We start from the raw sequence: 17,711 nt of genomic DNA, 5'->3' as shown, positions 1-17,711 counted from the left end.
ATGCAGACATTTTAAATTTTTATGTGGATTGATTTATCATTTTAAGAATGATTCTTGCCCTGTCTGGTGTTGCTCAGTGGTTAGAGCATCGGCCTGCGCACCAGAGGGTTACCAGTTTGATTCCTGGTCAAGAGCACGTACCTGGGTTGCAAGTTCAATCGCTGCGCCCATAGGCACATGTGTGGGAGGCAACCAATCGATGTGTCTCTCTCACATCTATGTTTCTCTGTCTCCTTCTCCCCCCTCCCTTCCACTCTCTGAAAATCAATGGCAAAAATATCCTCACTCCTTGGGTAAGGATTTTAAAAAAAAGAAAAGAATGATTCTTAGGTTTTGTGCCATGTTTAGAAATGCTTTTCCCATTCGGAGATTAGAAAATTTATTCTCCCCTCCTCTTTCTAAAGCTTTATGGTTTTCTTTTTGTGAGATTCAAAGCTGATTGATCTGGAATTTATAGGCATATGGAGTGAGATTGAGATATAGCTTTATTTGTTTCCTGATGGCAAATCATTAGTCCCAGTTCTGTCTTAAATATAGTCTATCTTTTTCTTACTGGAATGAAATGCCACTTTCGCTACATATGTTTGGGGACAATTTTTGGGCTCTATTCTGTTCCAGTCATTTGTCTCTTTTTGTGCTGGTATCTCATAGTTTTAAGTACTGTGATTTTATAGTAATATTTAATATCTGGTTGGACTATTTCCCCTCTCATTACTCTTCTTTGTAGGATTTTCCTAGCTTCATGTTGCATTTATTTATAAACTTTAAAATTGACTTCCCTAGTTAAAAAAAAGTCCTGTTGGGGTTTTTATTGGTATCACATTTAACTTTTAGATTAATTTAGGAAGAATTGACATTTTTATAATGCTAGGCTTTTTAAAAATTTTATTTTCTGACTGCTGTTGGCATATAGATACATTGTTGATTTTTGATATTACCTTTTAATTTCCTACCAGTTTACTTAATTTGCTTTGTGTTTAATAGTTTCACAGCAGATTCTTTGGGTTTCCCAGATCGACACTGATAACATCTGCAAATGGTAATACTCATTTTCTCTTTTCTGATTCCATTTTTTCCATTTCTTTTTCTTAGCTCATTGCATTGGCAAGTATCTTAGAGTAAAGTTAAGTAGTGGACATGCTTATCTTGCCTGGACTCTTCCCCTGCGAAGTAGCTTTTGTAGGCCTGGGCTCCTAATCAACTCCACCAGACAATCCTTCCAGGGCCAGGCTTGGCTCAGAGTAGGAATTTTTGGAAGCCTTTGCTTAATAGTAAGAGTGATTAGAGAAGAGAGCAAGGGTCTGAAAAATGTCTTCCACAGTAATGATGATAGCTAATGCTGAGCACTTCTTATGTACCAGGCACTTTAGAAGTATTATCTCATGTTTTCTCCACAGGCCAAATTACCTAGGAACAATTATACCGATTTCCATTTTTGATAAGGTGTAAACTGAGGCCCCCTGAGGCTGCATGGCTAGGAAGTGGCAAGCTGGCATCTGAACCTGGTATTCTGGCTCCAGGCCTGTATTTCTGGCTCCTCCATAATGCTTCTTCCTCCCTGGAGACGTAGTCCAGAGATATGAGTGGTGTTGTCGGAAGCTGGTGGAGTGGTGCAGGTGCCTGGGGCAGTGGGGGCTGTCAGTATGGTGGCTGGGCCATCATCTGTGCCTTCTGACGCCACTCTCCTGAACCTCCAGCATCCCAGCTCTGCTGCACTCACTGTGTGGCTTCAGGCGAAATTCTGGCTTCTCTGAACCTTAGTCCCATCTATAAAGTGGGTGCAGTTATAGTCCCCACTTCAGTGTGTTGTCAGGACAATTGAGTATCAACTGCTTGTAGAGTTCTCAGCTCTGTACTCAGCATTCAAGGCCCTGCTACTTAACACCTCCTTCCTCTTGCATTGCTCCTCCTATTGCCTGTAATGATAAAAACAACATTGTGCTGTTTATTGAGCACTTACTCTGTACCCTGCACATGGACTCTCTCACTTCGCTCTTAGATGTTAGGTTTCTTACTATCCCCATTTTAAAGATAAGGAAACTGAGAAGCAACATGACTTGTCCAAGAAGATTTAGCTAGTAAGTAGTGGAACCAGGATTTGAACCCAGGCCTCTCCTATACCCTAAGAAGAGGTAGAGGTGATGTTCTTTAGAGTCAGGAGGAAGGAGTGGGTATGTCATGACTGAACAACAGTCTTTTCTGGGCTCTTCTGGATGTTGTGAGCACCTGTGTACTGGGGGCGGGGCGGCGGGGCGGGGTTCACTTCCTATGCAAAGGCCAGTTAGAACCAGCATGGTGCCCTCTGTAGGGGGGCTGTGGGTGAGGGTGACAGCACCAACTCTGGAGTTGTCTGTGTGGTTTACAGAGATGCCTCTGCTGGGAGGAGGGTGCACTGGAGGGCCCACCCCTGTGCCCAGGCCAGGATGACAGGGGATGGAGATAGGGTGGGGAGAGGATGCATTTGAGAAAGATGGGGGGGGGATGGGAAACCGTCCCTGACAGCGACATGAGGCGGGGGCAGCCTTAGGGAGCGATGCCAGGGCAGGTTGGGATCCGCTGAGCGTGAAGCATTGGGGGCACTGAGGAGGGAGTGCCGTAGGGCTGCATCCTGGCATCTCTCGTGCGTAATGATAGTTCAGGCCCTCGGTCTGGGGCCTGTGGTCAGGAGCAGCTTCCCAGAGGAAAGGGGCGACCTTCCTCTGTGCACCTCAGGCACCCCAGTATGGGGCCCCACCACTTCCCCCGGGGGCCCCAGCATCTGTTTCTGCCTTGGAGTGTGCAGATGCTGGCAGAGATGGGGGTAGCCATTCTCAAATGGCAACTCATGGTGACTTGCGGTTTGGGCCCTGAGACAAGGCCCTGCTTTGAGAAAGAAGACCGAGGCTGAGAGGGCAGTCTCTCCCAAGGGGACCCAGCGTGGTGGCAGCCGTGCAGGAACGAAACCCCACCCTAAGTGTGCTGGTCCTTCCTCAAGCACACAGGGCTTTGTCAGAGCCTGAACCTCCCAGCTTTCTCTAGGAATGGGGCCGGGCTGCCTTACCTGCTCAGGGCCCCGTCTGCCAGTGGCATCTGGCTGTTCCATGAGAGAGAGGTCCCGAGGGCAGGAGGTGGGTCCCATGAGTGCCTCCACTGGACCCCATGAGCAGCCCCCGATTCCTGCCTGCCCGGTGTGTTTTTCTACCCCCACTTATTTTCATTCTCACCCTCACTGTGTGATCTCAGGCAAGTTCCTCAACCTCTCTGTGCCTCAGTTTCCTCATCAGCAAAACAGGGACACTATTAGTATCTGCCTCTTAGATTATCATGGGAATTCGATGAGTCAACTTGCCAGGTGCTGAGAGTAGGGCCCAGTACAAAGGCTGGGCTCTGGAAGGGTTTGGATATTACAGAATGATACTTGGTCTCTACATGAAATTGCAGGAACAAAGCAGGATGCAAAGCGTATGTCTGTGCTCTTTTTAGTCTTTTGTATATTCTGCTAGTATTTCCAGAGCACCTTGTAGGTTCCAGGCCTGTCCTGGTCACCAGGGATACGGAGATGGATCCGCCCTGGTCCTGCCTGCAGGGAGCTTATGGTCTGGGGCACGACATGGATCTCAGTTTACAGCCCTACATTCACATGATGCTAGGGGAAATGCATGTTCCATGCATGTTCCTCCTTGATCCTCCCAGCAGCCCTGTGATGACACGGTACTATTGTTATCCCCAGTTGACAGAGGAGGAAACTGAGGCACAGGGTCCCATGCCAGGGTGGTAGGGTTGGGATTCAAATACAGGTAGTCTCTTCCAGGACCGCGGCTCTTAATCTCGACCTGCCTCTTCACAAACACTTGTGTACTTGTGTAATTAGAATCAATTACAAGGACCAATCCCCCCTGCAAAAAAACCCCAAGCCCCACAAACCAGCAAGCATTGCAGTCAGAGCCCCAAGCCACCTTGGTCTTGAAGACGCTCATGCTTTTTCTGAGTGCCCGAGTGGCAGTAGTCTTCTTGGTTAGTGTAAGAGTTTAGGGGCCAGGATCTGTCTTTTTTCCTTCGCCCCCTCCTAAAAGGGCACATACATCTTCTTGGTGCTGGAAGAGCCTCCAAGTTCCAGCTCTGGCTTCCTCTCACTTCACAGCACATTAGCCAAGTACCCTTTCTCCTGTTCTTGGATACCTTCAGTGACAGGAGGCTCACTCTTCATCATTTAGTTCATTGTAGACAAAGTTTGGGATCTTAGAAAGTTTTGTATTTAAAAAATTAAAAAAAATAGATATTTATAATTTTCATTTTCTCTCAAAGTTCCACAAACATGTGCCCTGTTAGGGCATATACCCTCTGAGGCAGGACCTGGCCAGTTCATCTTTGTCCCGCTGTAGTGACTCACAGTGGGCCTGCTGCATAGTTGGTGCTGTGAAGGCTGTAATAGGGAGCTAGTGGATTGGGGGTATGGTGGTTGGGGCTCAGCCTCCATCAAGCCTGGGAATGTGGGTAACCAGGTCAGTAGGTCCCATGGGACACTGACTATATGAATGCTGATGGGCACCATGACCTCAATGGATTGGGTTGCCATAGAAATTGGCCATTCCTGTCTACAGGCCCATTGGTCTCTCAGGAGGCCCTGGTGATCTTTTGGACTATTGAGCAGATCTCCCCAGGGCCTCCCCAGCCCCACATTCTTTGAGCTGGATGGGCCCCAGGGAGCATGCAGCCACACCCCCATTGGGCAGCCCAGCAGGCTGAGGCCCAGAGGGTGCAGGGACTGGCTGAGGTTCACTGTAGGGAGTGGGGTCACAGCTGGGCTTGGAGCTGAGGACTAACAGTCTTGCCTGAGGCCCCAACCAATCGAGGGGACTTGTCTCCATCCATGGGTTCCCAGAGGAAATCCTGGACTAACTCCAGGGCCTGCAGCATCCCTTGGAGAACAATCGGAACCCATCTTGCCGGTGGATCCAGAGCCACAGAACGTCTGTGAAAGCTGATGTGGTATGGTGACCTGCTGTGTTCCCAGCACTCTACCTTGCCTCATCCAGTTAGCGCAATGACCCAATCATTTCCAGATGAAGAAATGGGGTGCAGAGAAGTTAAGTCGCTTGCCTGAGGTCACACAGCTCATTAGGGGCAAAGCCAGGATCTGAGCTGGGCCCACCCTTGACCTCCGTGCCCTGCCCAGCCTTGCTCTCGCCCGTAGAACGCTTTGGGAGGGTGGGAGGAAATTTCAGGCCTGGGAAGCTCTTAGCATAGGGTCTGCCAGAGTCAGAGCCTGATAAATCATGACCCACAGGCCCCAGTCATGGGGATTTCTCTTTCTAATCATACCCTCACAGCAGCCCTGAGCATTTGCTTTATCCCTGCTTTGCAGATGAGGATGCTGAGGCTCAGAGAGGGGAAGTGACTCGCCTAGGGTCACACAGCGGGAAGAGGTGGCACAGGGCCTCTAGTCCACGACCCCTGACTCCACACCTGGTGTTTGCTGAGACCCCAGGCTGCTCTGGGACAGCCCCTGCTTTCCTCCAGGTGAGGTGATAACCCATCAGGGCTGCCAAGATGAGGGAGCAGGGAGAGGTGGCCATGATGGTGTGAAGACCCTGGCTAAGCTTCCTGGGAGCTGAGGCCAGCCAGGACCCAAAGATGGGGAAATGGGAGGCAAAAGGGTGTGGCCGGGCAATGGGCATCACTGGGGAGTTTTCAGCTTGGTTCTCTGTTTCCCGATTTTTAGACCTACCAGATTTCTGGCTCAGAAATCTCTTTGAGTCAGCTGTTTATGCTAGGTACTGGGAGCATAGCAGTGAACTAGACAGACTAAAGCCCATGACAATAATCATATAATCACACAAATAAAAATTAAATGAATACTGGGCCACATGTTACCAAGGAGAGGCACAAAAGTCACAGGGACTTAAACCAGCAAAAGGGTTTAGGGTAAACTGCCCAAGGAGGTGACTTATGAACTGAGAACTGAGGGAGACATGAGTTACCCTGGTGAAGTGGTCAGAGAAGAGCATTCAGGCAGAGGGAAGAGCATGTACAAAGGCCCTGTGGCTGTGGTGAGCTCCCAGCCATCTCTCCTTTCAGCTGCCTGCTGTATCCCTGACTTGGTTGCAACTTTTAGCACCTTTCCATCTGGTATTAGACAATTCAGTCAGTCATGTATTCACTCAACAAACATTCAGTGAGCCCTCTACTGTATGCTAAGTGCCAGGGACACAGACATGACTCAGATACTGTCCCTGCTCACCAGGGAGAGAAACAGTGACTTGGGGATGTGGGAGAGGTTAGGGCTTCTGATTATGAGGTTTCTTCTGTGCTTGATCCTGTACCAAGGAAGCCCTTTACGGGCGACATCATATTCCAGTTTTACAGATGAAGACACTGAGGCTCTAAAGGCTAACTTACCTAAAGACGCTCATACCCTTCTTGGGCCTCAGGTTCCCTGTCTGTAGAACGGGTCAGGGTGGAGGCTGTCGAAGGGGCCCAGACAGCCCTTCCTGCTCCCAGAGTCCCTCCTTCACTCCAACGTCCTCTCTCTTCTCCAGCCAGGACCATGGGCAGCAACAAGAGCAAGCCCAAGGAGGCCAGCCAGCGGCGCCGCAGCCTGGAGCCTGCGGAGAATGCCCATGGTGGCGGCAGTGGGGGTGCCTTCCCCACCTCACAGACCCCCAGCAAGCCAGCCTCTGCTGATGGCCACCGTGGCCCCAACACGGCCTTCTCCCCTGCCGCTGCTGAGCCCAAGCTGTTCGGAGGCTTCAACTCCTCGGACACAGTCACCTCCCCGCAGAGGGCGGGGCCCCTGGCTGGTCAGTGGACCTGGGAGCTATGTTCCAGGGTGCCTTTGCCCTTCCTGGTTGGGCCCAGGCCGCTCTGCCAGGAGGGCTGCATATCCTGGAGCAGTGACCCCCCCCCTCGCTGGGCTGCTGTTTCTTTTGCTCACTGAAGGGGAAGAACCTATGGGTTACTTGGCCTTGGGGGACTGTTGGGAGTTTCCTGACAGGTGTGGGTGGGGGAGTGTGGTGCGCAGTCTATCAGATGCAGAACATAAAGGGGTCAGGAGACATAGGACTGTAGGGGGACACAGGCCCAGGGAGCCAGGGAGCTGCTCAGGGCAGCACGGGGACCAGGTCTGAGGCTTTGCTTTTTGCTCTGGTCAGGACAGGTGGCTGGTGTGTGGCCTCTTCAGAGGCCCACCTGATGCTGAGATGTGCCCCTGTGCCCTCTGCTGGCACTTTGGGGTATGGCAGCTCAGACAGGGATGCTTAGAAAAAGGTACATGTGACCCTGGAGACACACAGACACGTGACACTCACACAGACACTTGTACTTTCACCCAACAAGCTCACACGGAGCCCCACACTCATAGTTACACACACAGAGCCAGCAGCTCATTCAGAGACACCCATGTAGACTCCGTCATAGACACGTACACACCTCACGCAGATTCATACTCAGGGACACGTGGGTGTGCACTCCCTAGGCCCAGACACACACCCAGTGCAGATGTACACAAATATGAGCACACACACACAAATAGCCTCATGCTACCAGATGAAGACACAGATGTGTGGTCAAAAACCCTTCAGACACACAGGACACAGACACGCACTTATGGAATGAATCCATGGAAACCAGACTCACAGAGGACTGAAAAACACACCAGCACACGGATGCTCATGGACCCCTCAGACATAGGCACACACCCAAGTGTGACAAACAGACCCACAACCCCCCCTTTCATTTGCTCAAGAAATATCTGTGGCGCCTCTACTGCGTGCCAGGATTCTTCTGGCTGGGGACACGGCAGTGAGTAAAGCAGACAGAATGCCCTTGGGGAGAGAAAGCAAGCAAGGCATGTAGCCTGTGCCGAGTGCAGAAGGTGGTGACTGTGAGAAGGAACAGAAGGGGCAGGGAGGAAGTTTTGGCAGATGGGGGTGTATGTGGTGGTTGTGAAAATGGGGGACAGAGAGGGCCCCTTTGAGGGGACAGTTACCTGCCGCCAAGCACTCCCACGACACACAGAAACACCGAGAGAAGTAGAGCAACCTCCCCTGGTGCAGTTTCCTTCATTCACTGGCTCATTCATCCCACGTTGTTTCTCGAGCACCTACTATGTGTCAGGCTCTGGGAATCAAACAAAGATGCCTGTTAGTGGGGGCTTCTGGCCTATGGAGAAGACAGACACGAAACAGATAAGCCAACACCCAGCATCACCCAGAGCCCAGTGGGACACCCAGACATGAAGAGATGCTTGTGCCTCCTACACGCCCTCCCAGAGGTGCTTGGACACATAGACACAGATCAGAATGTGACCGTGCCTCGGGCTGGGCCCTGATGGCATGTGGGAGACCAACCCCCACTCCCCCAGGGTACAGGGCCCCTTTGTCCACCCCTTCCCTGGCCATGGCCTCTGCCATTCTGACATGCCCCTCCCCTCTCTGCAGGTGGAGTGACCACCTTTGTGGCCCTCTATGACTATGAGTCACGGACAGAGACTGACCTATCCTTCAAGAAAGGGGAGCGGCTCCAGATTGTCAACAACACGTGAGTGCCCCCCTTTCCTGTCGTCCCTGAAGACCCCATCCCTTGGGCCCAGTCCTGGGCCAGAGCCACTTCTGAACATCCCATACCCAGGGGGCAGCATCATGGGCAGCAGGCTGGCTGAGGGCCGGGAAACCGTCCTGGGGCCTGTGGGAGCGATAGGCAAGTGGTGGTTGTTGGGGCTCTGGGAGGGCCCCTGGACGGCGATCTGGGTTCAGTGACTGGTCAATAGGGCACAGTACCCCAGATCCCAGACTCTGTAGAGGGGCACGTGGTCAGGGTAGAACTGGACCCAGGACTACAAAAAGTATGGCCTGAAACTGGAGGCTGTGCCCACGGAGGTGCCCTCACTAGTAACCTGGGGCTGGAGGGCCCGGGGCAGCCAGGTAAGCCAGAGTGTCCAGCTGTAGGGGGAGGAACCCACATTGGGAGGTCAGGGTTGGGCATGTGGGTGAGATGGCAGGATAGGGTGTGGAGGGCAGGACCCCCTGGTGGGCATCTGGTTCACCTCCAGGAACTCCAGCCTTGAGGTAAGGGCATCCTTGATCCAAACTGGCCTATGGGGGCCCATGCCAGACTTGGGGGCCTCTCTGGATAGGGGAGCAGGAGGGAAACAACCAGTGAGGGGTGGGTGGGGCTCCAGCCATGGAGTGGTGGTCCATCGCCTGTCCCCTCCTCTTCTTTCCCTGCCTAGGGTACAGTGGGAGTAAAGTGCAACAGCGGTCATGGGGGGTGCCACGCAGCCTTTGGGCCATATGCCCAGGGGTGGGGGCCAGTGGAGGGCTTCAGGGTGGGCTTGGGGTGGGGTTTGCTCATGCAGGAGTGCCGACAGGGCAGGGCAGAGCCTGCACCTGCTGCATTGCTGCCCTTGGCAGCGCTTGCTGTCCCCCTCCCTCCTGCAGCCTGGGGACCCCCCATTCCTGGCCCGTGCTTGCTTCCTCCAGCCCTCTCTCAGCTTCTCCCTCTCTCTGCTTCTCTCTCGCTGGCCCTTAGGAGGAAGGTGGATGTCAGGTGTGTACAGACTTCGTGGGCGGGTTGGGTGGGGGAGCTTTGCTGGTGGGGGTGGGCTGCTGTCTGCATGTGGCCATGTCCCTGCCTGTGGTCTCTGGCTCCCTTGGCTGCCTGCTTCCAGCTCCCCAGCTTATGTCCTCACCCCCAGCCAGTTTGACCAGGTCCCGACCTTAACCCCAGGCTGAGAATGGGGAGGGTCCCCCCATCACTCTGTCACTCCCATCACCCCTCCTCCCATCCACTCTCCTAACTCACCCGCTCCTCATTCTGACCCATCAGCCCACATGAGTGCCAGCTGCATGCGCGGCCCAGTGCTGGGCCTGCTGAGGCCTGGGTGGCGAAGGCCTTGCCCGTGGCTTCCTGGAGCCAGAGTGTGGCAGGAGCCAGCCCCAGTCCAGGCCAAGTGGCAGGAAGAGGGTAGGGCGGAGTCGGCCGGGGCATTTGGGCCTCTGCTGTGTGCCCCCCTCTGGAGGTGACCACAGGGACTGGAGATTCCAGCAGGTCCTCGGAGAAAGAACAGCGAAGTGAAGTGGTAGAAGGCAATCCCTCGCAGAGGGGCAGCTCTGGGAGGTGTAGCTCTGGACGGGGCTGGATGCCTTTGGGGCTGGCTGTGGAAGGGCAAGAGGGTTCTAGAGGACAGAGTAGAATTGATCTCTGAGTGTCCTCAAGGGCCTGGCTAAGGAGGTTGGATATCTTCACCCTCTCCAGTTGTATCTTGCTTGTTCATGCCTCCCTGCCCTTGTGCATGCTGTTCCCTCTGCTGAAATGCCCTTTGTCCCATCTCTGCCTGGCAAACTCCTATTCATCCCTCAAGGTCCAGCTGAGGACTGCCTTCTTTGTGAGGCAAAAGGGAAAAGAGGTGCCAGGTGCTGTGGCAGGCATTTTTAACCGGTGTCCTCAAATTTACTCAGCTGCAATCCTGCCAGGGCTGTAGTGGGGCTGCCCCCATTTTGCAAATGAGGAAACTGAGGCTCAGAGATGTGAAGGCCCTTGCCCAAGGTCACACAGCTACCAGATAGCAAAGTCAGGATTGGAACTTGGGCAGTGGCTCTCTTCCAGACTCAAGTTGCTCTCCCTGAGGGAGGGACCTTTCCCAACTTCCCACCCCCTTGTGTGTCTGAGCCCCAGTGTCACTCCAGTTCTCTCATGGTTCCAGCTGTTTGCATTGGCCCTCCCCTCCCCCCACCTGAACTTGGAGCGCTTTGAGGGCTGCTCTCAGGTTTGCCACATTTCTGGGTCCCCCATCACCCGTTGCTCAGCACCCTGGGGATGGTCCTCCGATGTAGGTGAACAAGATGAATGGGCAGTGATGAAATAGCACCGCCTGTTGTGCTTTGTGTGTGCAAGCCAGGTTTCGTGCTGAGCGCTTTCTTTGAGTTGCCTTGTTTTATTTTTACATCACCACACCCCTGGGAAGTAAAACTCATATTTGCTCCATTATACAGATGAGGAAACTGAGGCCCAGAGAGGTTACACAGCTAGTGGTGGCAGAGCTGGGAGGGGTGGGCATGACCCATGGCCCTTTTGGGGGGCTCAGTGGAGGTGCAGAGGAGCCCGGAGGAGGGAAAAGTCACGCAGGGAAGGATGCATTAGGTTGGAGGCTTTGAAGAACTGGGGGAATCTCAACCAGCAGCAGTGGGAAGGGCATCTTGGGCTGGGGTCACAGCTCGAGAAAAGGGGTAGCAGGAGGAAGGGCTCTGGAAACTGATTCTGCTTCTTTCACCCGGAGTTGGAGAGCAGCCCTCACTCCTTTGGCTACCCCTTCCCTTCCTTTTCCTCCTCTGGGATGGGTTGGGGAGTGTTTGGCCAGCCCTGGGGCTGCCAGGAGGGCTGGCAGTGATGGAGCCCCGTCCATGGGAAGCCCTTGGTGGCACTGTGGTGCCCTGATTGGAGGGTGGGGGTGAATCAAGAGCCCTTCCGCATACACAGTGCTCAGCTGCTCCTTTGCCTGAGAAGGCTGGTGGCGGCAGAGTTCGGGGCTGGCATTAGAGGAAGAGGAGAGATACAGGGATCAGGGTGGGGGCTTATTGGAAGGTGGGCCACTCAAATTTGAGATGTTCAGGTATCATACCCCACCCAGGGACCACCCGTCTTTCCATCGTTGTTGCTTAGGGTCCATTATTAATTCCCCTGCCCCCTGCCCTAACCCCCCTCCTCTTACGAGTGAGGAGCTTTCAGAGTCTAACCTGCTGCTGGCCTGGGTGTCGGGGAGATGGAAAGCTTAAGGATGAGCCCATTTGTCACTGGGGTTTGGCCAGGGCTGGCTGGGTCGGGGTCTTCACAGCAGACCTGGAGATCCTGCTCCCTGGATCTTCATGCCATATGGCCCTGAGTCCTAGGATCCTGGGTGCTCTGTGGCTCTGGGTCTGAGGAAGTCCACTAGGGTCTGAGGTCTGACCGCTCCAAGCCCAGCCCTGGTGTCTGAGTCCCCAGGCAGGAGTCAGAGCCCCCCTGGGTCTGATTCTGGGTTGCTCCCTGAACTGCCCATTCCTCCCACCCAGATTCTAGCAGCTTCTTTGGGGGAGCTCTCCAGCGGGCACTAACTTCTGCATGTTGCCCTGGGAACTTCCCATCATGGGGCATGGGACACCTTCCTGCCCTCCTTCCTCGACCTGCCCTGGCCTCACCCTGCCCTCTCCAAAGCGCCACATGCTTAGGCCTTAGGACACTTGCCTGCTTGGGCCAGGCCAAGCTTGCCTGTGATCCCCAAAGTGCTTCTCTGACCAGTTTCTAAGCACCGAAGTGGGCATAATTTCTCAGGACCCAAAGCTGCACAGTCCTAATCCACATACCCGCCCAGCTAGCACAGATTAGGGTCCAGAAAGAGGGTCCTGAGGCTCAGACAGGTGAGGCCAGTAGCCTGAGGTCACACAGCTGGTGAACAGCGACTGGAATGTAAAACCACAGCTCAGGGACTCCTGGTCAGTGCTTTCTTATTAGGCCACAGGTGGACAGTGAGGGGTCAGGCAGGGAGTCATTCCCTTCTCTCTTTTCCTTTCTCCTACCCACCTGATAAGGACTAGGCCCAGGAAAGGTGGCCAGATTCAGTGAATCTGCTCAACCTGATAGATTAACCCACTGTTACTTCCAGGCTGGGCTTGGGTTGGGTCCCTGCGGGACTGGACTGATCTGGGAAGCTGTGGGCACCTCCTGTGGGAGCAGCCCCAGGCCCTTGGCAGCCACCTGCAGCAGGTTTGAGTCTGCCAGACCATGGACTTTGGAAGATGGGGCTTGATGGCTCCATTTCACAGGTGGGTAAACTGAGGCTCGGGTGATAAGCACCATAATTAGCTCACTGAAGCTGAAGATGGTCTGATACTGACTCATTTACATACTTTATTGCAAGGGAGATTCTGTGAAAAAGTAAATTAGAAGTATTGTTTCCTTTTTTTTTGGTTAATCCTCACCTGAGGATTTTTTTTCCCATTGCTTTTCAGAGAGCAGAAGGGAGGGAGGGGGAGAGAGAGAGAAGCATTGATGTGAGAGACACATCCACTGGTTGTCTCTCGTACATGCCCAGACTGCGTGGTGGTGGTGGTGGTAGTGAACCTGAAACCAAGGTATGCGTCCTTCACTGGGAATCGAACCCGTGCCCCTTCAGTGCACAGGCCAGCGCTCTAACTGCTGAGCCATACTGGTCAGGGTTATTATTTCCTTTTTATAGATGAGGAAACTAAGGCCCAGAGAGGGCAGGGTACTTGTCCAAGGTCACACAGCAAATCCGTATTGGAGATGGACTGAGCTGCTTTGGTTTTAAAAAAATGTTTTGGAGAGTGGGGAAAGGGACACTATTGAGATACAGATTCAGTTATTGTTGGTTTTTTAGCCAAATCAAGATATTAACAGTTCATGCACATGGAGCACCTACTGTGTGCCAGGCTCTGTGCTGGCATTTTACATCCTCGGAGGGAGGCATGAGTATCCCCATCCTATAGATGAGGAGACTGAGGCAGGGCCAAGGTCACACAGCCTGCAAGTGGTGAGCAGGGTTGGTACCTGGGGTGACTGACTCTGGCACTCAAGCTCTGCAGCACTGCTCAAGCTGGGGCCAGGCTGAAGGTGGACCGTGGTGCTTCAGTGAGACTGCAATGCATCACCCTCCCTGCCCTTGTGACCTAAAACTCACCAGCTGTTCTGGGAACCCAGACTCACATATGGGCCGATGCTGGGGAGCTAGAAACTCTGCTGGCCAAAGGCTGGGGAATGTCAGCAGAACTGAACCCCCATTGCTTCTGGGGTCTTTACTTGGCTGGCCTCTGGGCACATGCTCCACCTGAGTTGGTGGCTGGGGGCTCCCCAGAGGCTGGTCAGCTTTCAGACTCTGGTTTTATTAATCTGCCTCCTTTTGTAGCCTGTGACCAGACCTTGGCCCAGTCCCCCTGCCCCCAGCCCTGCTGCCTCCTGCTCCATCTTTCCCTGGCGTCCCCTAGGGTCTCTGAGCCTCTGAGGGCCTGGGGAGGCTGCAAGTGTCCCGGAGGCCTGCGGGCACTGAGGAGCCCTGGTCCTCACTCTTGCTCTGCCATTGATTTGCTATATTGCTTGGGACAAATCACTGCCCCTCTCTATGCCTTGTTTTCCCCTTTGGTGAAATGCAGGCTTTGGACTGGAAGGTCTCAGCTGTTCCCTGTGACTTGGGTCCTTGCTTTGTAGCTTTGGGCAAGTCTCAGCCCCTCTCAGTGCCTCACTTTCCCCAAATCTACAAAGGAAGTGCTGGGTTACTCCAGCCTGGGTGCTGTGTGTCCTTGGGCTACGGTTTCCTAATCTGGAGGCTGAGGCCTGTCTTCCTCCCTCTCAGGGTGACGTTGAGGGTCAAATGGGACAGAGAAGTGTGGACACCCCTGGGTGGGTATACAACAGGAGGTGGATGGAGGTCCTGGGCATCCAAGGGCTTCTTTCCTTGAGGTGAGCCTTGCCCCCTTACTCCGGGGCCCCCCCTCTCCTGCAGAAACTCCCACAAGAACTGTGTCCCTGCCTGAACGTATGCCAGCGATGGCGCAACCAAGGTAGCCCCCTTCATGGTGCCTTCACCTCAGTCCATCCAGAAGGGACCCCGCCCTTCTGATTTAGCCCTCTGTCCCCGGCTGAGCCCCAGTCTGGGTGCTCACCTGTACTCTCCCCGTTCCTTGGAGAGTTCCCTTAGCCCCATGCTCTCCTGGCCTCAACTTCTCCATCTTCAAAATGGGCTGAAGAATGGGACTCAGGGGAAGCTCAGGAGACCCAGGAGCCAGAGATTTGGGTTCAAATGCAGACTGTGTGACTATTGGCAAGGGCCTTTCTCTTTCTGGGCCCCGGCGATAGGAAGGGGAGCACACCCTGCTTACTGCGTATCTGCTCAGGGTCGTGGTGAAGTCCAGAGGCCTCCTTGGATTGAGAAGCTCAGCAAGCTCTCAGCCCCTGTAGGAGAGAATTTCATCTTACTGGCAGTTGGGAGCCTTGGCCTGGCTGTGTGACCTTGAGCAAAGGCCTTGGCTTCTCTTGCCTCAGTCTTCCCACAGTAGGAATGGGAGAGAGCCAGGCCCTATTTCCCAGGAAGCCCTTCCCATTGCCCCCCACATTCCTCATGGACCCTCTCCATAGTTCCTTTGGTTGCTTTGGATGCAAGGCCTCTGTGGCTGCCCCCTCCCCAACTTGTGTCCCATCCCCAGCACTGCCTGGCTGTCCTGCTCTCTCCCTTGCTCTTTCTGCCTCTCCCTCTCACCACCCCCATCTCTGCCTCTTCTTTCCTGTTGGGCTCTCGCTTTCTCCTCTCTCCTCTGTGTCTCTGGACCCCCGCTCCAGCCAGACCTGGTTCACATTCAGATGGCTGCAAAGGTACTTTGCCCCCTCCCTACTCCCACCCAGGCCCAGGGGACCCGACCATGTGGGGAGCACCTCATGTCCTGGTCCCCATCTCCTCTTCCTCCTTGTGGGTCAGTTAGGGTAGAAATGCCCTGGGCATTGGGGCTCTGCCACCGCAGCCCCCTCTGACATGACTCGCTGTGTGATTTTGGGCAAGTTTCCCCCATAGATTGGCAGACTGCAAGAGGAGGCCTGTAGTTTTCAGCCAAGGAGCCCTTTAGGTGTGACCTGTGATTTGTGACAAAGGCAATCATTGCTCTAGGCACCTGGATTATCATAAAGCCCCAAAAGGACCACCCCCTGCCTTCACCCAGGTCTCACCAGCTCCCAGGATTGGACTTCTAAATCTCATGCTCGGGGAGGCTTTGAAGGTCTGATTTGACATCCATCTTGGAGAGACACCTTCTCTCCTGTTGCAATTTGCTTGCTCCCCAGAGGCAAGGAGCACCCTACTTCACTTCCAAGGCAGCTCTTGGCACCTTGAGACGGCTTAGTCTATCTGAAGGGAAGCAAGATTACTTCCTGTTCCAGGACTCTGCCCCTGTGAATTGAGGCCTCAGGCTGACCAAAGTCAGTCCTGCTATAGCCCTGGAATAAACCCATCTGAGTCAGCATTGCCAAGAGGCATCTGGGCCAGGGAGAGGAAGAGTTCCAGGCCAGCTTGGGCTGGAGGCTGTGAGGGACCTGGTCCCACTGCTCCCTGTGCTCCTCTTGGCCTGAAGGGCTCCCAGCACAGCACCCCTGAAGATGGCAGGCACCGGGGCCCACTGCTGATGACTCCCTTCTCCTTTGTTCCTTCCCTCTCCCCTGCTCAGAGAGGGAGACTGGTGGCTGGCCCACTCGCTCAGCACAGGACAGACGGGCTACATCCCCAGCAACTACGTGGCGCCCTCCGACTCCATCCAGGCTGAGGAGTGAGTATGGACTCCGGCCTCCTGCTTGCTCACCGTCGCTGCCAGTTCAGAGCTTCTCAACTGGGCCCCGGTGGGAGGTCTGGCTGCCCAGGGCCCCAGCCACATTCCAGGCCAGAGGCACTGTGGGCGGGCAGAAGCCTGGACCACAATACCATCGTCCTCCCTCCTGCCCCAGGTGGTACTTTGGCAAGATCACAAGACGAGAGTCAGAGCGGCTACTGCTCAATGCGGAGAACCCAAGAGGGACCTTCCTAGTGCGAGAAAGCGAGACCACGAAAGGTAGGAGCATTCCTGCTGGCCAGTGGGAACTGAGTCTTCTTGTGGGTTGTTTGAGCTGGGTGTTACAGAATGAATAGGAGTTTGGTGTGTGGAGTGAAGTGGTAAGAACCCTCTAGGGGGAGGAAATGACAGGATCAAAGGCAGAGAGGTACATTTGAGAAACAGTTATCTTGGGTGCCCAGAGGTGCAGTGAGAAAGGACATTTAACCTCTCTGGCATCAGTTTCCTTAGATGAGGAATGGGTAGATTATTAGGAGGACTGGGGGTCACACAGCAAAAGGCTTGTTCCCAGGGTGGGTGCTGATATAATGGGCCCCTCTTTTTCCCCTTCTTCTGGGGCCTCTGGGGCGGGGCTGGGTCCTGGGACCTGGCTTTGCCCTTCCCCCAACAGTCCTGGCCCCCGTTCTTTTGTCCTTTCCCCCAGCAAGAGAATGCCGTATGTAGGGCCTGTTTTCTCTCCAGCCCCTCTGCAAGTGGGTTGCAGGCGCCCCATCACCATGGCAACGAAGCTAGGCCACTTCCTGTGGGCCTGGGGCTCAGCAGGAGATGGGAAAGCAGATCATCCATGTCACGCATGTGCATTTATGAGCGGTTGTGTGGCCGTGCGTGCCATGTGTGGGTCCAGGCATGTGTGTGCACGGGGTGGAATTGTGTGTGTTGCTACGTGGGAGTGAATTGTTGTGTGTTTGTCTTCATGCCTGTGGGCCTGGGGAGTGTGTACTTTGTGCGCACGCAGCCAGTGGCCACAGGCATGCCTGTTTGTGTGCACATGTGGTCAGGGCCTGGGCCGTCCGCAGTAAGTCATGGTTGCCTCATGCAGGCTTTAGAGACCTGGGTACGGGTTTGAGTCCCAGCTCGGTGCCTGACTTGCTGCATGACCTGCTGCCTAGCTGCTTTCCCTCTCTGGGCCTCTTTTTCCCTTCTTTACACAGATTTTAACCCCTGTCTGAGGACTGTCCAGAGGGTCTTGGGCCAGGGGGGCTGGGCTTCTAGCACGGTACCTGTATGCTGCCTCCCCAGAAGGGCTCTCTCTGGCCTCTGGAGCTTCTGCCCCCGCTGCCCCCACCTTTGGGGCTCAACCTTGTTCCTTGATGGCACCCTCTCTTGGGCTCAGGTTAACAGAGGCTCTTAACCAGGCCTGTTGGGCAGGAGGAA

General features: G+C 54.3%; 1 protein-coding gene across 1 annotated transcript in view; it reads left to right on the top strand.

Annotated features, from left to right (window-relative positions):
• The window catches only part of SRC (SRC proto-oncogene, non-receptor tyrosine kinase), a 48,716-nt gene that overhangs the window by 22,142 nt on the left and 8,863 nt on the right, over positions 1–17,711 (top strand). Inside the window, exons 2-6 of the mRNA XM_087818741.1 lie at positions 5,345–5,499; positions 6,519–6,779; positions 8,418–8,517; positions 16,179–16,277; positions 16,453–16,556. Of these exons, the coding sequence (XP_087674867.1) occupies positions 6,527–6,779; positions 8,418–8,517; positions 16,179–16,277; positions 16,453–16,556 (556 nt within the window). The 5' untranslated portion in view covers positions 5,345–5,499; positions 6,519–6,526. The remainder of the gene's footprint in view (positions 1–5,344; positions 5,500–6,518; positions 6,780–8,417; positions 8,518–16,178; positions 16,278–16,452; positions 16,557–17,711) is intronic.

This window comes from Miniopterus natalensis, chromosome 7 (assembly GCF_054644295.1).
Source record: "Miniopterus natalensis isolate mMinNat1 chromosome 7, mMinNat1.hap1, whole genome shotgun sequence".
Taxonomy (NCBI): domain Eukaryota; kingdom Metazoa; phylum Chordata; class Mammalia; order Chiroptera; family Miniopteridae; genus Miniopterus; species Miniopterus natalensis.
The sequence above is the reverse complement of the archived record's forward strand: the minus strand, read 5'-3'. Positions and strand labels throughout refer to the sequence as shown.